The sequence below is a fragment of the Diaporthe citri genome, assembly GCF_014595645.1.
Source record: "Diaporthe citri strain NFHF-8-4 chromosome Unknown scaffold_4, whole genome shotgun sequence".
In the NCBI taxonomy this organism is placed as follows: domain Eukaryota; kingdom Fungi; phylum Ascomycota; class Sordariomycetes; order Diaporthales; family Diaporthaceae; genus Diaporthe; species Diaporthe citri.
The window spans coordinates 479419-498205 of NW_025064849.1; the positions used below are offsets into that span (position 1 = coordinate 479419).

The 18787-nt window shown below is 52.9% G+C and overlaps 4 protein-coding genes and 2 non-coding genes across 6 annotated transcripts; 3 read left to right on the forward strand and 3 right to left on the reverse strand.

Moving 5' to 3' along the window:
* Window positions 1-533: 533 nt before the first annotated feature.
* INS49_009318 lies at window positions 534-680 on the forward strand. The gene has a single exon. It is a non-coding gene; the product is annotated as a tRNA-His (tRNA).
* A 4459-nt stretch (window positions 681-5139) lies between these two features.
* On the forward strand, window positions 5140-5229 carry INS49_009319. The gene has a single exon. It is a non-coding gene; the product is annotated as a tRNA-Pro (tRNA).
* A 2351-nt stretch (window positions 5230-7580) lies between these two features.
* Window positions 7581-11774, forward strand: INS49_009320 (uncharacterized protein; the record flags this gene model as incomplete). Its single annotated transcript, XM_043170051.1, has 5 exons — window positions 7581-8415; window positions 8465-9636; window positions 9693-10646; window positions 10712-11101; window positions 11169-11774. The coding sequence occupies 5 exons, from the start codon at window positions 7581-7583 to the stop codon at window positions 11772-11774; spliced, it is 3957 nt and encodes a 1318-aa protein (XP_043024616.1).
* A 164-nt stretch (window positions 11775-11938) lies between these two features.
* Window positions 11939-13839, reverse strand: INS49_009321 (uncharacterized protein; the record flags this gene model as incomplete). Its single annotated transcript, XM_043170052.1, has 6 exons — window positions 11939-12292; window positions 12370-12904; window positions 12984-13305; window positions 13371-13430; window positions 13489-13762; window positions 13837-13839. 6 exons carry the CDS (start codon window positions 13837-13839, stop codon window positions 11939-11941), a joined length of 1548 nt encoding a protein of 515 aa, XP_043024617.1.
* Window positions 13840-14690: 851 nt separating this feature from the next.
* Window positions 14691-15815, reverse strand: INS49_009322 (uncharacterized protein; the record flags this gene model as incomplete). Its single annotated transcript, XM_043170053.1, has 1 exon — window positions 14691-15815. One exon carries the CDS (start codon window positions 15813-15815, stop codon window positions 14691-14693), a length of 1125 nt encoding a protein of 374 aa, XP_043024618.1.
* Window positions 15816-17414: 1599 nt separating this feature from the next.
* Window positions 17415-18199, reverse strand: INS49_009323 (uncharacterized protein; the record flags this gene model as incomplete). Its single annotated transcript, XM_043170054.1, has 3 exons — window positions 17415-17804; window positions 17869-17948; window positions 18010-18199. The coding sequence occupies 3 exons, from the start codon at window positions 18197-18199 to the stop codon at window positions 17415-17417; spliced, it is 660 nt and encodes a 219-aa protein (XP_043024619.1).
* Between the last annotated feature and the right edge of the window lie 588 nt (window positions 18200-18787).

Below are 18787 nucleotides of genomic sequence, written 5' to 3' on the forward strand. Positions count from 1 at the left end.
TCATTGCCGTGTTTCTCATTGGTATCTGGCACGTCGCGAAAAGGAACGATCTGATATGGCCTCAGGCTCGCACCAGATTTGTTGTCTTGGACGCTTGTGTTCGGATCGAAGTGCTCGGTGCGAAACACCTCGGGCGGGTTGAATCGGCTGTTGGCGGCGAATACGGCCACTCTGGCACCTCGTCTCCCTCGGCACACTGGAAGTCGGTCATGCTTTCGCGAAATTCGTGCGGGTAACCCACGCTACAACATGAATGAGCAAGATAAATAGATGTGCAGATAAGGAATTCCTACTTGGTCTCAATTCAGGGGTTGAAATCTGTGTTGAGGCGCAACTCTTCTTGCGACTGCAGCAGTGCTTGGATGGTTTATTTTGCAGGCGTCTATGTTAGTCTTGCCCCTGTTGGCATGGTCCATCTTAGCGTGGGCGTCACTTCGTGGCCTCCGTCATGCAGCTAGGACTGAGCCAGTACAAGTTTTTCGAACTCAGAGTGCATTGTCCTTGATATTGATATACACAGCGCAATACGACAAGCGGGTTTAGCTCAGTTGGGAGAGCGTCAGACTGTGAGTACCACTAATCCACTGTCAAGTCCCTTGCCATCAGACATCTAACAACCAGTAGGAAGAAAACTTCAGCAAGGAATCTGAAGGTCGTGTGTTCAATCCACACAAGCCGCATTTTTTGCTTTTGGCCATTTTTCTCTTGTCTTTTCTAAGATGCAGTACACATTCATTTATACCTACCCCCGCTGTGAATATGTCACCAGAACATTGCTTTATATGATCCTAGTTGAGCTCGTCCCACTCCCTGCCAAGTGCTAGTGATGTTTAATTGCGTGAGTAACGTCGCAACATTGACTGGTCCCAGAGTGGTACTTTGGATCTCCTTCACTTCTTGCAAAGTCTCTTCCCCACCATCAAGCTCGCCCAACGAGCTTCTTGTTGCCGCTAGGTTGCTCATCGTTGTCAGGGTGGCTTGATGATTCTGTGGAAAGTGAGGTCGCCGTTGTTCCAGCACCTTCTCAAACAGTACTTTTGCTTCAAGATGTCGTCCCGTTCTCCATGCAATTGCTGCAAGATTGTTATTGCAAGTCAGGACTTGTGGGTTGCCTACCGGTGTCGACATGTCCCGGAGTTCGAGTTGGGCCTTCTGTGCCTCCAAAGTCTGTCTTGCGTTCTCAAAATCACCCTGAACAAAGAATGCTTCGCCTAGATGGCCGAGGAGGCAGATACTCCTCTGCGAACCTGAACCATGGATCCTCGTGCTTGTTTGAAGCAAATCAGACAACATCTTTTCAGCTTCCTTCATCTTGCCTTGGACACTGAAACAAGCGGACAAAATCTCTTGAGCGGATAAAAGGGCTTGGTCTTCAGGACTCCACATCCCCTTGCTCAATTCAAGGATCCTGTGGCAGGTTTTGACAGCTCCGTCCAAGTTGTGCTGATGAAGGTAGCATTCTGCTAAATGGCACATGGCTGCCAGCGTCGAAAGACTTTGTAGACCTCGGACTTCTTCAAACGGCTTAACGGCCTTCTGCAAGTAATCTTGGGCCATTGCGTATTAAGTCATTTCTGTGTAAGTAATTCCGAGGCCGTGCAGGATGAAAACCATGTGGCTGGTCTCCTTGCGCCGTTCTCCCGGCTGATCTCCTCCAAATTCATGGAGGAGATCTAGAAGAGGGGTTTCGGCTTGATTCCAACGACCCTGATTAGTATAGACTGTGGCCAAGTTCCTCTTTTCGATGCTGATTTCATCCGCTTGGTCGGAAGATTTGTGGTCCATTATCCAAATCCAGATGTCTTCGGCCTTTGACCACTGTCGTTGATAGAAATATATCTCTGCTAAAACTGCCCGGAGTGTGCCAAGAATGGGGAATGCGTCGGGAATGGCACTTTGAAGATCTCCTATTTCCCTTCGGATTGTCTTTACTGCTTCCTCAAGATTGTTATTCTCGACATAATATTCAAACGTGTGCATTGGGGAGTTGAGTTGAGCGTCATATGAGGTCTGATATATTGTCCCACTGATCGAATTATTTGATCTCTTCGCAATTGTCTCCAGAGTCTCGGCCAGAGATTCTTGAGATTTGCCAGGCTTTTCAAGCAGCAGTGCGACCTGTTCTGGTGCCTTGGTGGTCCCGAATCCAATTTGGTGACAGATTGCTAGCTGAAAGAGGTCGTTCTTCAACTTGGTGGAGTCGAGTTCGTTCTCACCCAGACTCTCTATCAATATCCTTTCACGAAGGCATTCTGTCAAGCTTTGGCGTACTCTGTAGCCTGAACTGTATAGGTTTCCAGCTATAGGTAAAATCTGCCCATGTTAGTACATCTTGCTGCCTTTGATCTAGATTGTGCGCTTACCTCGAATGAGAGATTTGTTATTAAGTCAGCGCTCTGAATTTCAGGTGGAAGTTCAGATCGCCTGGTTGATATAGAGATTAGTACTTCAGATACTTTTGAATTGGGATGTCCCACAGATACACACATTGATACACCAGATATTTCCATCAGCTCGAAGACACCACTCGGTCTTCCATCTGGATCAGTGACTAAGAATTGTCGAGAACCTGCTTCAGACGCTCTTGGTCTTGACAATCCGGCGATGGTTCTTGCGAGGGCAGTGCCTCCAAGAGCACATGTGATATCTGAACCAGATGTCCACTTTCCTTAATCGCATCGAGAATGTCCATATCTGATTGCAGGCTATTCTCAAGCTTGTCAGAACTCGGGGACTGCCACAGCATACAAGATGGCAGCTCCCTGATACCAGATAGCATCTCCTCAAACGCCAACCTGAAGCAAAGCAGCCCGTAAAAATAAACATCCATCCTCCGACACTCATCAGGGTAGAACTCGTAAGATCCTTCATTTCCTCTGTGACACTCATATTCCGGCGCTGTCCAAGGTCAGGATGACGGCAAGGGAATGGTTTCGTCTTCTGCTGCATACCATGTTGAAAAGCTGAAGCCAGCCACCTTTGCCCTGTATATTCCCATGGAATCCTGAAAAATGAGCACATTATGGGGTTTGATATCTCCGTGGACGGTGTCTGCCAGTTGAACCAGCTTAGGGTTTGCGACATCGTGGATTTCATTTCCCACGGTTGAAGTGGATATTCACGATACGCTCACTAATGTCCCAGCGAATTCGCTATCACTCTTTCAAATTCAAAGCTCGGCCAATGCTGGTCTTGGAGAAGCCATACAAGTCTCCAAATCGAGCCTCTCAAAACTTAAGACTGGCCAGGTCTCAGGCACCTTCGAGGAAACACTGTCGTGTAGAATTTATCCGGTTTGAAAATTGGGCTTGAGACCACATCCCAGCAGATTCCCTGAAATTTGATCATGCTCTTGTTTCCCCAAATACTCGGGTGACGCAAGACAGTCAGCTCTTCGATGAGCTCCATATGTACGATTTCTGGCTTGTTTCGGTGGTCAAGGGCAACTCGCTTGAACACTAGAATCGTGTTCAAGGTGACAGATGACTGGATGATTTGACCAAAATGACCTGACCGAGGTATGTTCTCTCCGCTTGCCACGTAATCGGCAGAAATGGAACCATCAGCTTGACTGCTACTGCAAGAAACGTAACAGGATTGCAAGGCCCAGGTGCAACGTCATCATCACCCAAGGACAACATTCCTCGACTTGACCACAGCGGCCGTGGCTTATCGAATGTCGAAGATGACATTGCGATGCTGGTAGAGCCTCAAGCTTTCGGCCCACAAAGAACAAATGAGCTTGTCGGACACGCCGCAGATCTTGATATCTCCGTCCATCAAGACGAACTTTGGACCAAGTTATTCGTAGAAGTAGTGCGAAGAGGGCGAAGTGAATAAAATTGTTCAACCGTTTCCTCCCAAGTGTTAGCCACAAGCCGGAGCCATGTATATTGAAATCGAATCAAGTTCCCAAGTCTCTTCCTCCTTCTCCCCCAGCTTCGTCTTCACCCCCTCAGAATACTAAATCCAAATCTAGCCCCCTCGTAGAGCAATGCTATCGGGATCATGTGGTCTACCTTTGTAACTTGCCGAATTCATCCCCCACGACGCCTGCATGCGACATTTTCCTTTCAGTATTCAGTCCCAATGAAGAAATATCATCGTTTGTTGGTCAAATTTTGTGGCAGTACCGGAAGTTTCTGGACGAGAATAAATACGTCGCTGCCTTTCACGATCGACCACGCAGAGAACAGGATGAACGCCAACTCCAAGCTCCCGACACAACACAACCAGCTTTTCTTCATATCCACTTCGATTTGCTGCTTACCTCAAATTACCCTTTGACTAGGGTCATAAAGCACAATGACTTATTCTGTCCTCATATTCACCTACCACGAGCCCGGCTCAACACCGGAACAGTTCCGCGCGCATGACAGGTAGACAAGACCTAGGTGGGTAATCCAAGCATAGGAGGTTATCCCATAAGAGCTTGTCCTATCAAAGATTATTACGTAGGAGGTTATTACGTAGGAGGTTATCCCAGAGGAGGTTATCCCAGAGGAGGTTATTCTATGTGAAGTTTAAGGTTATCCCATATGAGGTTGTGTCACGGGAGCTTGGAGGTCATCCTTTGGGACAACATCGTATGGGATGTGATCTCACTGGCAATATCGGGGGATGGCGAGTGTCGATCGTGTTTTATGCTGGCCAGGAGAACTACGAACGGTCGTCAAACCAGAGCAGAACATCGCTGCAACGGCTCTGTGAAGGAGAACTTTACGAGAACCAGGTAGTGATTCCTCTGGATAAGATGCCGCGTGCGTGCAACTCCCCTATACGACAATTATGTTTCAGCACCGCCTCCCAGGGCAACCTGTCATCTAGTTGCTTTACACGTAGGAACTCAAGTAATACCTTGTGTGGGGTTGCTGATCACTTTACTGATCTAGAGTCTCGAGTTAATGTTCGCAAATGCAAAGACTCAGGATGTCCCAGCACCTCTACAAGCCATGCTCTCTATATCAACCAGTTCCTCGGGAAACGTTGGTATCCCTCTTCTCAGACACATTTCAACCAAGCCCCACTCGGCCGCTAACGCACGGACCATCCGCCCCCACACCTCCGATGCAGCTCCGCTACCGAGTCAAATCTGGCTCCATAGCCACCACCAAAGCAGAGGTTTCAGCAACAAAAACTGGTCTGGTGGTCTAGTGGTATGATTCGCGCTTAGGGAACACCCTGAAGCTTCAATGCGCGAGGTCCCGGGTTCAATCCCCGGCCAGACCCTTTTGCTGGCTTTGTTTTGATGTTTTGATGCTCTCAGGATATCCAGAAAGGCTGGCACTTGATTCTGGGGGTATCTTGTTTTGGTGTATGTTTTGAAGGGTATTTGGCATGCCTGGCTGTTGAGAGAGAGTGCCAAGGACGCAGTGGATGACTTGGAGGAGTGTGGACACTTAGCTACTCATGTGTGGCTGGCTGTGTTAACTCCGGGTTGTATCCGGGCCAGGTCTGACTTTTGGTCTTTGGCTCCACTACCAAGACATCTGCCAGGCTACCTGTGCTACCAAAGCAGATGAACCTGTTAAACCACCTGGAAATTCATCTGCACAGTCAGGCTGAAGTCGTTCATAACACATCTTGGACAACTGAGTGCACAGGGTCCATGTGATAATATAAATTGTCACTGCCTTCTATATGTCCACTTTCAAGGATGACTACGTAATCACAGCCCTTTACTCTGTCCATCTGCAGGCAGAATCAAGTTGAACTGAGCTTATGTTTCCATCCATGCCACCCTACAAGTTCAAAAACATATAAATTTTCAAATTCTGAGTCACACATCATCATTTGAGGCATGCTCACATCAACACACATGATAATGAGCCCGTTGAGGAGCAGCATCATGCAGCATTCATACCATTTCCTTGGCGGGCACTTGGCACCTAGGACATGAGGTTGAAGTTCAAGCAAGAGAAGCTGAGAAACTAGATCCTGGACAGTCACACATGAGAGTTGCCCGTATTGTGGGCTGCACCAAGATGCCGGTTCAACATATGGCCAAATTCTTGGTAGAAGATTGGTACCTGAATGAGTTCCACAATGCCAAGTCAAAATCAAACCCGCCTTGCCTTGTTCATGACTTCAAGATCACAAACCCAACCTGGTGGCCCATGGTATTGGCTTGGGTTGATCCCCCACCTTGAGCTGCCATTCTCAAATAGTATCTCTATTTACGGAGTACCACGGAATGGGAGCATTTATCGGTATTCAAAAAGAAAGCCAGTGGTTCTAACGGGATTATCGCGACGATTTGTACGTTTCTCGTACATTCCGCAGTAATGGGGATCTTGCATGGATTGGTATCTCTGTGTGAATTGCATAGACCTGCCAGGATACAAACGGTCCCTTGCATCCCCCCATCGGGACTCTACAGGCCATTATCACCAAATTGGTTTCTTCAGACATTGACTGGCAACGGTTTGCCGCACGACGACGCCTTGTTGGCTTCACGCATGCTGCCCAAGACGGGCGAGCGAAACCATGACGGCCGTGTCCCCGTCCGCAGAGCAGTAAAGTACTCTATACAAAACTTTCGAACGTCCTATCAGCCTTTCTGGATATCCTCAGAGCATCAAAGCATCAAAACAAAGCCAGCAAAAGGGTCTGGCCGGGGATTGAAGCCACAGCCGATGATGCTGCAAGAGTTTCACCCTCCCGGATGACTAGATCAGTTTCGGTCCAGGTCACATTGCTACGAGTATAGGTGTAGTCATTGCCGATGAATCGGGGTTGGCAGTCATCAGACAAGCCCTATTAGTGAGGTCGGGTGCCTATCACCTGCATCTCGGCTGATGTGGAAACCCTCGATATTATGAAGGATTTGATCTACATGTTGCACAAGGAAACCGATAAAGGAATTGATATCCTGCAAGTGATCCAGAAGCAGTACAGTTTCTAAGCACGGGCAGAATGACATGTAACACGTAGACTTAAGCGCTGCACGTCTGCCTGAGCACAACCCTCGGGTGGGCTGCTATTAGTCATTGGTAATTAAAATGTTTGCAGTGTACAATTGTCAGTGACAGGCCGGATGGCCACATTGTGTGGACGGATGATGCCCAGGTGCAGGTGCCCCATCCACGGCATCTCGGCAGCTCCCACCTGCGTCTCTTGGGGCGCAGATGACCCCCCCCCTTTCTGACTACGCTGATCAGCGTTAGTGTGGATCGTTTTCTCGGGTCAGATGTGCCTCAGCGGGCTCAGCTCCTGCGCGCCGGCTCCCGGGCAGGTGGTAGGCAAACACGCCCCGACTTTTTTACTGCTGATGGATTGGCGCCCGGTGGCTTCATGACCCTCCCTCCTGGGGGCGCAGTCCCGGGGCATGTCAGATTGGAGCCTGCAGCCTTTGTGGCTCCAGGGCTCGTGAGGTAAGAGGATGAGTCTGATCGCATTCCTCCAGGCTCCATATCTCTACCTGTCAGACTTGGCCGTTCATTTATCTTGTTTTTTTTTTTTTTTTTTTTTTTTTTTTTGGGTTTTCTGTCTGGTCGCGATCGTCGTTGTTGACAGATGAAATGTTGAAGTCGTACCCACAGCCGTGATTTTTTCCTAAGCGCGCTTAGCAGCATTTGAGAATGGACCGTCGGCCCCTCGTCTCGCAGGGCCAATCCGAGACGTCTGCATCTGCGTCTGTACCTGCAGATGTGGCAGACGCGCTCGACGACTCAAGACTCGAGGACGAACTGAGGGACTCGCCAGAGCGCATTCAATCTGATCCCCTACCGTCCAGACCCGAGTTCCCGGAGGCACAGCAGTCGAGTGCGCAGTCGCACGACACGCCTCAGTCCACCACTGGGCCGAGCTCAGTCAAGGGCAATCTGGCTGCAGTCCGCGTCAGCGAGCATGAGGCGTCGAACCGGACGAGCATGTCCCACTGGGACCCCGAGCCGGGATTCGCCCACGTCGATGGAGAGGTCGGCGGCGTGGGCTACAACGAGACCAAGGCCGACATCATCACCGTGCCCTGTCCCGGGGCGGACCCTGTCGAGACCTGGACCCGAGATCCCCTTCCGGACAACTTCTTCGGCAACGCTGACCAGGACGACCTGACCTCGCATCCCGCGATCAAGGAGCTGGCTGGCGATGCCATCCTGACGCCTGGCATCGGCGGCAACTTCCCCAAGGCAGCCCACCTTTGGGTCAGACAGGGCATCCGTCGCTACGCGAACACGGCGAGGGCCATGCTCTACAGGCATCGTGAGCTGACTGACCACACCACGCTCGAGGGACTTGCAAGGGATCTGTTGGAGAACGTGTTCCAACGGCGCGAAGGACAGCATGCGTCTCGCCCTCTCTTCTTCATCGCCCACAGCATCGGTGGCCTGGTGGTCAAGAAGGCCCTGCTCATGGCAAGCAAGAGCGAAAAGTATCGCCCGCTTCTGTTCAACTGCCACGGTATCACCTTCTTTGGTAAGAGACACCGTATACATATTACTTTACTCGGAGCTAACATCGCCAGCAACACCACACCGCGGCTCCAGTTACATGTCTATGCGCAATTTGAGCGAAAGCATCCAGTTGCTTCTGCACCTGCAGCGGCCACTCCCCACATCCCTGGTAAACGAGATCCGAGTGAGCAACAAGAGCCTCATCACGATGCACGACGACTTCACAAACATCGTCAGCGAGATGAGGGTCTGGACTTTTTACGAGACCATAGACTCCCAGCTCTCAGGCTCCGGCCTGGACTACGCGGACGAGGTCCAGTTCTCTGCGCCTCTCGTCTCCATCAAATCCGCCATCGTCGACGTGAGACAGGAGACGATCTACTCTGCCCTGGAGAGCGACCACGCCCACTGCGCATCATTCGGCGTCACCAACCCTCGGACGCTGGCCACCTACCTGCAGGACCTGGCCGCTGCCGTCGCCAAAGCTGAGGGCCTCAGCCAGACCATCCACACGCCCCTGAAGCTCAAGGAGCATGTCAAGGTCGAGCTCATCGGATTTTATGAGGATCCGGATGCCGGTCTCGAGTCTGACATTCGCCTGTACATCGCCAAGTATCACCTCGCGGATTTCCTACAGAAAGGGCCCGAAATGTGCTTGGAGGAGCGCCTGAAGCGTGTCTCGCGGCGGCACGGCGCTCAGACTGCAGCTGATGGACCCAACAGCGGTCACCATGGTGGCGGCTTGAACATCTTGACAGGCGTGCAGAATTTCTGGAAGTCTAATGTTTCTGGGACTCAGCAACAGCGGCGGCCAGACTCCCCCGACATTGTCGTCACACTCCCATCAGCAAGGCCTGATACGGGCGAGGGAAACTCCTCACCTCCTCCAGTCGGCAGGCGTCCACACAGTCTAACACTCCCAACCTTGTCCACACCAGGATTCCAGCGTCCTGGTAGCCGAGGTAGCGGTGTGACGGCAAGTACCATGTCGGATCCGACTGACCTGGAGCTATCTCCCAGGGATGATGATTCAGATACGCATGAAGGAAATGACGCCCCTGAGACTCGTGCAAGGGCAGCATCGGACCACACGGGCTTGGACCCGGGATCCAAAGGTCGAGCCGATAGACCTAGCAAGACTTATGCAATGATGGACTTGACTGCCGGATTCTCGAGGCCGAACGCTGACCGGAGGAAGTTCATGTGGATCCATCTGCCCTTCACAAACCCTCTTTGGGTCAAGGTGAGTGAGAAAAGAATACCACGGATGGAACTTTCACGATGCTAACAATGGCCCAGGACATCTTTGAAAAGCTATCAGAGACACACCGTCAGGACTTCAGCAAGCTGTTCAACAACGAGAACTGGGTCTCAAAGCACGTGCAGGGCCGACATTCCCAGTCTCAGCCGTCATTTGTCAAGCCCGCCGTCCACTACTTTTCTCCCGACTCAGCGCCGTCCCCACGACTGTCCTACTCAAGCCCCCAACTCAACGCCGGCCCGGCGCCAACCTACCTCTACGTCTACCTCCCGTATCTTCATTTTGACACGTACAGGCACATCATCAAACGGAGAAGCATCATGACACGAAGGCTCGCCCACGGCCGCTCCAGGCCGGTGCCAGAGGACATTGCCGACCTCGAGTCGCTCGAGCTCCGCGTGATCTGGGAATATATAGGCCACGATCCGCCACTGAACTGCCGTCGAACACTGGACCAATTTGGATATCCTTCTCTAAGAGACACATACGCCCGTGACGACGACCAAATGCTGTACAAACTCACCAAGAAAGATAACCCACGGCGGCCCTTTGTCGGCAAGACCTGGAGCGACGAGGAATCGATCAAGGCCCTGGTACAAAGATACTCGGTCGGCACGAAGCTCTTGCACGAGACCATTGAGAATCAGAAGGAGGCCGCGACCTCGGAATCCGAGAGCGAACACGAGGAGCTGCTTCGGGATGGGAACCTGCTCATGGTAGATCAGCTGTGGCTGTGGGCTATTGACACCACGACCCTGACGACATTCTTCCCAAAACGGGAGTCTCGCCCGTCCGAGGGAGCCCTGTTCCAGCAGGCAGACCTGAGGAACAGCATCTATAACGAGTTGAATGGTGATCTCACTGGGAGATGCGAGAATGCATTAGACCTGGCTGCCTTTGTTGCCCTGCACGCCGTCACCGTCCTTCTCGACCGATCCTCACACCCCGATCTCGAAATCTTCCGGATCTTTGAGGAAGCCATCGGAATACTGGTATGACTTTTCTTGCCTCGTCCCATTCCTGAATCTTGCAAGCTGACAACATGTGCCGTTGCTAGACCGAGCGCATGACATGGAACCTAAAGAAGTTCCGCATGCAGACCTTCAGGGACGTCGACTCGGAGGACGAGCACCTCGCCGAGACGAGCGCAAAGTCGATCAAGAAGCGCCACAAGCGCGAGATCGAGCAGGCCGAGCGGGAGAACCGCGAGAACACGTCGGCCCTCATGGAGCTGCGTGACATGGAGGACGAGCTCAGGACGCTGATGAAGCTCTTCGAGACGCAGACGACCATGCTCGCCAGGATGCTTGAGATCTACGAGGGCGACGGCCTCAAGGACATCACGCACAACGGGCGCGGGTACCTGGGCGAGGCGCTGGCGAGGCTGGCCGAGTACAAGACGCAGACGACTGAGATGCTGGACAGGGTTGCGGCTACCAGGGGAGACGTGAGTGCTGATAAATTCCCATCCCTGTTCTTTCTTGATCTCCACTGACATTACTTGTCCCCAACAGTATGAGAAACTCCTGGAGATGGCCCAGCGCCAGGCACAGGTGGACGACGTGCGCTGGTCCCGCCTGCAGACGGAGCTCGCCAGCTCGCAGAACCTGTCGGTCATGATCTTCACCATCTTCACCGTCATCTTCCTGCCCCTCTCCTTCTTCACCTCCCTCTTCGGCATGAACGTGACCGAGTGGGACAACCAGCTGCCCACGATGGCCTTCATCGGCGAGGTCAGCCTGCCCATCTCCTTCTTCCTGATCCTCGCCACCCTCGTCGCAGCCTTCTCCTCGCGCGTGCAGGTATACTGCGGCACCGCCTGGCTACGGCTCAAGAGGGCGTGGGAGGCCGCCAAGGAGGGCGCGAGGTCCCTCGAGCCCGAGGCCAGCAGGGAGGCCAAGGCGCGGCGGAGGGCCGACAGGGCCCGCGGGGGCAGGGAGGAGCGCGAGCGCAAGAGGAAGGACCGGAGCTATGACTTTTGGGCGACGGTGCGCCGGCAGAGGACCTTGGCTTCTTATGAGATCCCTGATCTGAACCGGGTGCGGTCGCCGACCGGGTTTGATAGTGCTGGGGCTGGTGGGGCGAGGAGGCCGACTTGGAAGTCTGGAGGGACGAAGTGATGATGGTTCGACCAAGGTACTATACAATAATGTCACCAATATTTATCGGATATTAACATACACATAATTGAACTGGGTATTCTGTTGGTGAAACACGAGGCAATACTTGAGCACAAAGCCTCGGGAAATATGCCTCCACGACACATCCGCCCTTCCCACTCACTTTATGCCCTTTGAACAGGCTTGAACCGGACCCAGAATTGTGGTCTCTCCCAAAACGTCATGAATCTGAAGTCCCTGTCGAACGACAAACCCTCTTGACCCGTTGCCGCTTCCAGGTCAAATTCCCACAAGACCTTGGCAACAAATGTCCGCAGCAGAGCCAAAGCTACAGAACCGCCAGGACACCCTCTAGGTCCTTGGCTGAAAGGCTTGGACGCCTTGAGGTTGTCGTCTTTGTATTTTGGATCGAACCTAGGGTGGTCTGGCGGCAACCACCGTTCCGGTCGGAACTTGGGCGGCTCGGTAAAGAAGCGCGGGCTTCGAGCTGCAGCGAAGTAGCTGATCTGGCAGGTCACCTGGTCCGAGTGGGTGTCAATGAACATGATGTATCGGGGGGTCTCAGGGGGGTCTGCAGTGGGCCAGCACAACGTACGCCTTTAGGAATGTATGCTCCGTCCACAACATCGCCAGGGCTCACTCGCGGCAGCCCGTCAACCGTGTCTTGGTGGAGGCGAAGGCTCTCATTCGCGCAAGCCTGCAGGTACTTCAAACTAGCCGTAGTCTCGGTATTGATCGCATAATAATCAGTAAAGGCGACTTCCTTCACCAGCGCCGCGTAAGCCTCAGGTTCCTTGAGGACGAAGAATATCAGAGAGTAGAACTGGTTCGCCAGCGGCTGCCAGCCAGCCAGGAGCAGCTGCCCCGCGACATTTTCTAGGTGATAGATATCCTTCTCATCTTCCGGCGAGGGCCCGTCGGCCGGGACGAGTTGCTCGAAGTAGTCCAGGTGCTTCGTCTTCCCCCGGCGCTCGATGCGCGCCTTGACGTCTTGGTGGTTCATCCCGATGAGCCTCGGCATCACGAACCACACGGATGGCGGGATGGTGAGATACATCAGGGGGGTAAGGAGGCGGAACTTCCTCGTGATCTGGCTCATCGTCAAGAAGAGATCCAGCTTCAGAGTTGCGCTGAGGAGGGTCGAGTCCTTCACTATTACGCGTTAGCAACATGACGTCGGTTGTAGGCGTCTCATATGCTTACTGTCACGCATCTGATTCATCGCGAGGCCCGTAGGTCATGCCGGCTGAGAGGTCCAGCGCCAGCCAGTCCGTCCAGCGTTGCAACTCAGCCCCCTTCGCTCCAGTTCCCACGTCCTTCATTCTCTTGACGAACAGGTCAATGTGATTATGAAGTGCTTTTTCTTTCGCTTTGAAATTCCTCGTGCTAAAAGCAGGTGCGAGCTTCTTTGCGATCTCGCGGTGCCTCACGGGGTTGGTATCGCCGGAGATGCCCCCGTCGCCAGTGTCCAAGGCGCCGTACCCAACCTGGACGAACAGCTCGAGGTTCTTCTCCTGCGAAAGGTATATGTCTACCCAAGTACTTCGATCAATATGTTGAAAGCCCCTGGATGGTTCATAACTCGGGGGGACTGACCTCTTGCTGCCTGAGGTCTCAAGAATACAAGCTCATTAGGAGCAATGCGGACTACATCGCCTGTTCTGGTGTCAGCGGTGGGTTATCGACCAGTGAGAGAGTAAGGGTTTGTAGGTACCGTATTTTTTGAGGACGCCCTTGATGATCCAAGGGGTACTTTCCCGTAATGCTAAGTGTTCGAGCGCGTTAACCGGGACTCTGACGTGAAGACTGATTTGATCCAAGGAAAGTCGGGGGCATGCCAGGAACTGTAGAACGCAGCCTGGTAAGGCTAAGCACCCTGAGTAAGCCCACCAGGCATCGGTGATGGCGGCAAGCTTTGTCCCGGGGTGCTTTGCGAGCGGGTGGAAGTGGACATTGTAGATGGCTCTGCCTATACAGTAGGCGATGATCTGTAAGGGAAAATATCAGGCTCAGGTCGGCGGCGGCAAATCTGAAGCTCGATGAATGAAGGATTCGAGCTCACCATGGCGGCGGGCTGCTAGGCATTGGCCGACCGACACATCGCTTATGTGACGCGATGAGTAGCTTTGGGACGCCATTTTTGGCGGTGACTTTCCATGAACACTTCTGCCGTTGTGTTTGGCCAGGCAGTTGTCCCGAGTTCAATGGCTGGTGGCGTCAAGATGGCACGCGTGTTGGTGCCACGTGCATAACCCTGCGAAGCCTACACCATAGCTCGTTGTTTGATGGCTTGTTGGAAGGATTCTGTCTAGCCCGGACCTCCTAAACCCAAATCGGAGGCATGCCCACCTTTGTGCTACCAACAGCCTGACAGGCTGACTGCATTAGTTAATTAGACCAACATCGGGTAGCAATCAACTTTATGGCTGCTGGGTTTGTCGTTGTTTGACCTCACCTCGCTTCGCTATAGTAGAATCCATAAAGTGCACTGCTGACTGGACCTGCCTTCAATGTCTTCGGTCTGACTGTCTAATCGGCCCTGGAATATTCAGGTCGATCTCATACCTAAAGACATGGCGATACTGACGAGTTTATGAACAGTCTGAACGTGAAGATCATGTAGATTGTACAGAGGGACTAGCTTTCATACAACTGAATAGGTTTTTTTTTGCAGGCTTGGGGGTGGGGGGCGCATGCACGAATCTCATGGATCAATTTCTTTTCCTTGATATTTTTCCATAGATCACTATAACTAGGTAATGAATTATGCCAAGGATGAGACAAGTCCTCATCTTGACGTCTGAAGATTGTGATCCTGTCGTATGGATGATGAAAGTACAACCGTCATGTGCCAATTCTTCCAAGTTGAGCCCAGATAGTTGGGACAGGAGTGGAATGCACATCCCTCCTTCACGTCTAGTTACCTGACCCGAGAAACTCAACCGCCTCATCGAGAGACTCTTCCAACTCCTTCGTCTTGCCAAACTGGTCATGGCAGAAGGGGAGATTGTGAGGCGCCAAAGGCGTTGAGCGGAACAGCACTCGATTCCCCCCGACACTGGCCATTTCCTCAGAGAAGCTCTTGATCTGGTCGTGCATCCCCTCAGCCGAACCAGCTTGCACATACAGAGGGACTGAAAGTTCGAACGGGTGGTGCAGCGGCGAGATGTAGGCCTCCGTCTCTGGCGAAAGCTTCCCCTGCGGCCGATACACGTCGGCGCCCCACTGCAAGACCGAGCTGTGCAGCACATCGGATTTGGAGCTAGATTCCTGGTCATAGTCCTTCCCGGCAGCCTTCGTCACATGGATCCACGGAGAAAAGACGGCGACGCCCCTCGGCAGCGGGAGCTTCGTCTGTACCTCCTGAAGATACCGCGCGAGCGCGACGGCGACGTTCCCTCCGGCCGAGTCGCCCGACACGATGATGTTTGCAGGATCCACTCCTAGCGATATGATGGAGTGATAAAAGGTCACGGCATCCTGCACGGCGGCGGGGAAGCAGGTCTCAGGTGTGCCGGACAGGCGGTACTGGGCCCAAACGACCCTGTCCGCCCTGAAGTGCTTGCTCAAGGCGTCGGCGATGGGTCTCCCCGAGGCCTCGTGGCTGAACGCGAGGACGAAGGCGCCACCGGGGAAATGTAAGACGACCTTCTGCTTCGCGAGCTCGGCCGAGTCGGACGGGGGCGGGCTCGGGAACCAGACCGCATCGACCGCCGCCGGCTTGACGAGGTCAGACGCCGCCAGGGCGCCCGCGAAGAAGGCGGCGGGCGGCGGCTCGACCCGGGCGTGTCTCTCCTTGGCCTTTTCAGGCGCGGTATAGACGGGGCGCTGGGACCGTATCGAGGACCAGAAGCTGAAGAGCATCCTCGCCATGGCGGCGCGCACGTTCTCCTTGACGCTCCATGCCGGCTGGGGGCGGAGCGGCTTCGCGATGTACGCGACAGAAAGTAGCAGAAGGTGGGCGGGTGTTTTGACGAGGAAGTATGCCGTGTAGAGTGCCTTGAACGGCTGCGATGACCAGAGTTGTTTGGATGAATCCATCGTGAGACGAGGTGATGTTGTCGGCTGGTGTGATGGGTGCGGGTGGTGTCAACAGGAGAGTCCCTGCCAAAGTCGCCAGACGGAGCCTCAGACGCCACCGCCCTGCTATAGTCGCGGGGTCGTTCTTGACTCCTGTCCTGGATGTCGACTAAAGATCAACGTAGTACTCGGCTGGACATGTGAAGTGCATCCGAGCAGTGCAGCTGCGTGAGCTGTCCGTATCGACTGATCATGTCCGTGATGACCCGGTCAAAAAGGTGTGGGCTTGGGGGCGGGATGTTGGCTAACGTGGATGTGCCGCGCGCCAGCAGCTGCCAAGTCATCGGGGGAGGGTGGTATCGCGCGTCAGGTTCATCGTCAGGCAGCGGATATCTTGTGTCATATACCTGCACAGAGAAAAATTGTTGATCCTTCAGTGTAACATGATACTGCATTCGGGCTATCTGGCTAGGCTGGAACGGCTCGTCTGCACACTTTCAGACTTGGAAGCCGACCGCAGGCGAGCTCCACGTAGTATTTCAGCTGCCAGAGAGTTGCAGTCCAAGCCGAAGGATTGCGGGGGTTCATGCTCTTGTTATGCAAGGGCTGACCAACGTCTTCGATTAGATGCTAATACGGGGCCATGGAAAAGCGCTCAGGCGGATAAGCTATTCCCAATACAGCCAGATTATCGCCTTCCTTTCTCCGGAGTGTGGGGGATGGGAGGGGGGGTGCAATGAGAATTCAGGAAACCCACTTTCAGGGCCTTTTGTGTGACACCACTGATCCATGCTCAGAGGCCGCAATTTGAGATGCAATTGATGGGAGACACTCGTACAATGTGTTTTCATGGTGGCAAATGATGGCAATTTACAACAACAAACACGAGTTCCATTGATGACGTCTGAAATGCGGGACTAGAATAATTGCAGCATTTGCAAGTAAATGTGAGTCCCTAGTGAAATCTAACTCATTCATCCCTGGCCGCCCCAGGCCAACAACCGCCTGACAGGACATCACTTTCTAATATCCAGTCCGTGCAACCTGCTCTACAAAAACAGGGTGGGAGGCACCTCTTTCTACGTCCTGATCAAACTGTCCCTGACCGTAGTGAAAATGGCCCTGGCTTTCAGCCCAGTCTTGAGCGTACCCATGATACGCCGTGGGCTGTTTGGCAGACTGCTGCGAGACATCGTTCGGCATCTCGTAGCTGTCCTGTGACATCTTGTACACATTTCTCCCAGGCTGGACGCGGGTCCGGGACCGAGACCAGATGGTAGAGCCCCAGCTCCGGATATGTGAGAGCTGCTTGCTGACGGTGTGGAGGATGGGCGCCAGAGTCGGGAGGCATGCGCAAGTGATGGCGATTCCCAGCTGCAGTGTTGACCACAACATTGCGGACGAGTACTTGACTGCAGCAAAATTAGCTCCAATTCAAAAGCGCTGGCCTGCGGCGAGAGTAGGGGCGGTTGTGCGGGGAGGGGGGACTTACAATCAAGATCAACATTAGGAGGGTTCCAGATTTTAGTGATCCGAATAATACTTGCGACACATACGCTGTATTGCCATGCAAGTTAATAGCCATCTCTCTAGCAGGTTATGGATAGGAGTATGTTAGACTCACAAGGTGCCCAGAGAAAACACAGCCAAGAGACTCAGCTTGTTGCTCTTGTGCATTTGCAATTTCATCAAGATGGGTATAGGGATCGCGAGAATAAAGACGTCGAGGAACAGGTTGGAGATCTCGTAGCCGAGCAGGAACCGGACCGAGCTCATGCAGTACGGGGCCTGCCCGAACATGTCCCAGAATGCGTTGATGGGGTGGCAATTGAAGATGATGAAGAAGGTGACGCCGATGAACCACATTAGACATGCGACCATCGTCCCCTGGATGAGGCGTTTCTTGAATAGATCCTGCCCCGTGACGAAGGCTTTGTAGTAGAACCAGAGGATGCTAATCTTGACCGAGGTAATGACCATCCCCATGAGGAGCTCGGCAATAAATGTCATCTGTCATCCAGCCATAGTTAGAAGAAGCTGTCCATGAGTTGAATTCAAAATGTGCTTGACATACCTTCAAGATGTTCCTCATCTCATCGATCCCCAATAGGACACTGGCATCGAGAGATCCATACTGAGATGTGTGGAGAATGACTAGACGGCCCAGACTGTCAGAATGGGTCAGTGAGAAAAAGGAATGGCATCTGGTACTGACAATTCAGGATCACACCACAGTAGGCGTAGAAGAAAGCGAGTGATAGAAGGCATGTCCAGTCCGAGCCCAGGAGCTTTTGACGGTTGCTCGCTCTAACGGCAAATCTCGCGAGCATCAGCACTGTTGTCACCACTATCATGGCGACACAGGCGGCGAAGTTCTCCCGCCCAGTATGTGTGAGCTGACGCATGTTGAGAGTTGCTTTCGAGGAAGTTGAGCAACAAAGACTTGTCCAAAACTATGGAGTAGTGCGGGACAAGAATCAGGACGTGAACCGTGCTTTTGCTGGTCAGGGTCGAGTTGTATTTGATATGTCGACAGAGCTGAGGCAAACTCAACAAGGTATCTATCTACGTCTGGAAGGACGGGAGCGCTTAGAGAAAGGTCTCGCCAAGACCGACACTACGGAGCTGGACTCGGTAGAGCTAGAAGCGCAGCTTGTGCCATACTACCGTCCAATATATCGTAGCATTAGGATTCAGAAGGATTCGGGTATTGCATCACGACATTTCGGGAGGAACACTCCACCAAGGGTATCACCAAAGGCACCAAAGGTGTGAGGTCAGGCGGATGGCAGCTGTCTTACTCCTAACTTTACAGCCGACACAAAGATGGTAAGACGACCAGAGACCCACTTCCGTCAGGCTCCTGTCATGAAAACAGGCACGATTGGTCCGCACTATGAACATGTGTGGCCCCCAAATGCAGTCAGCGTAGCAATCTGACGGATTTAAAGTTTTCGGACTGATAATGGTCTTAGGGCGTGGCTGTATAACAG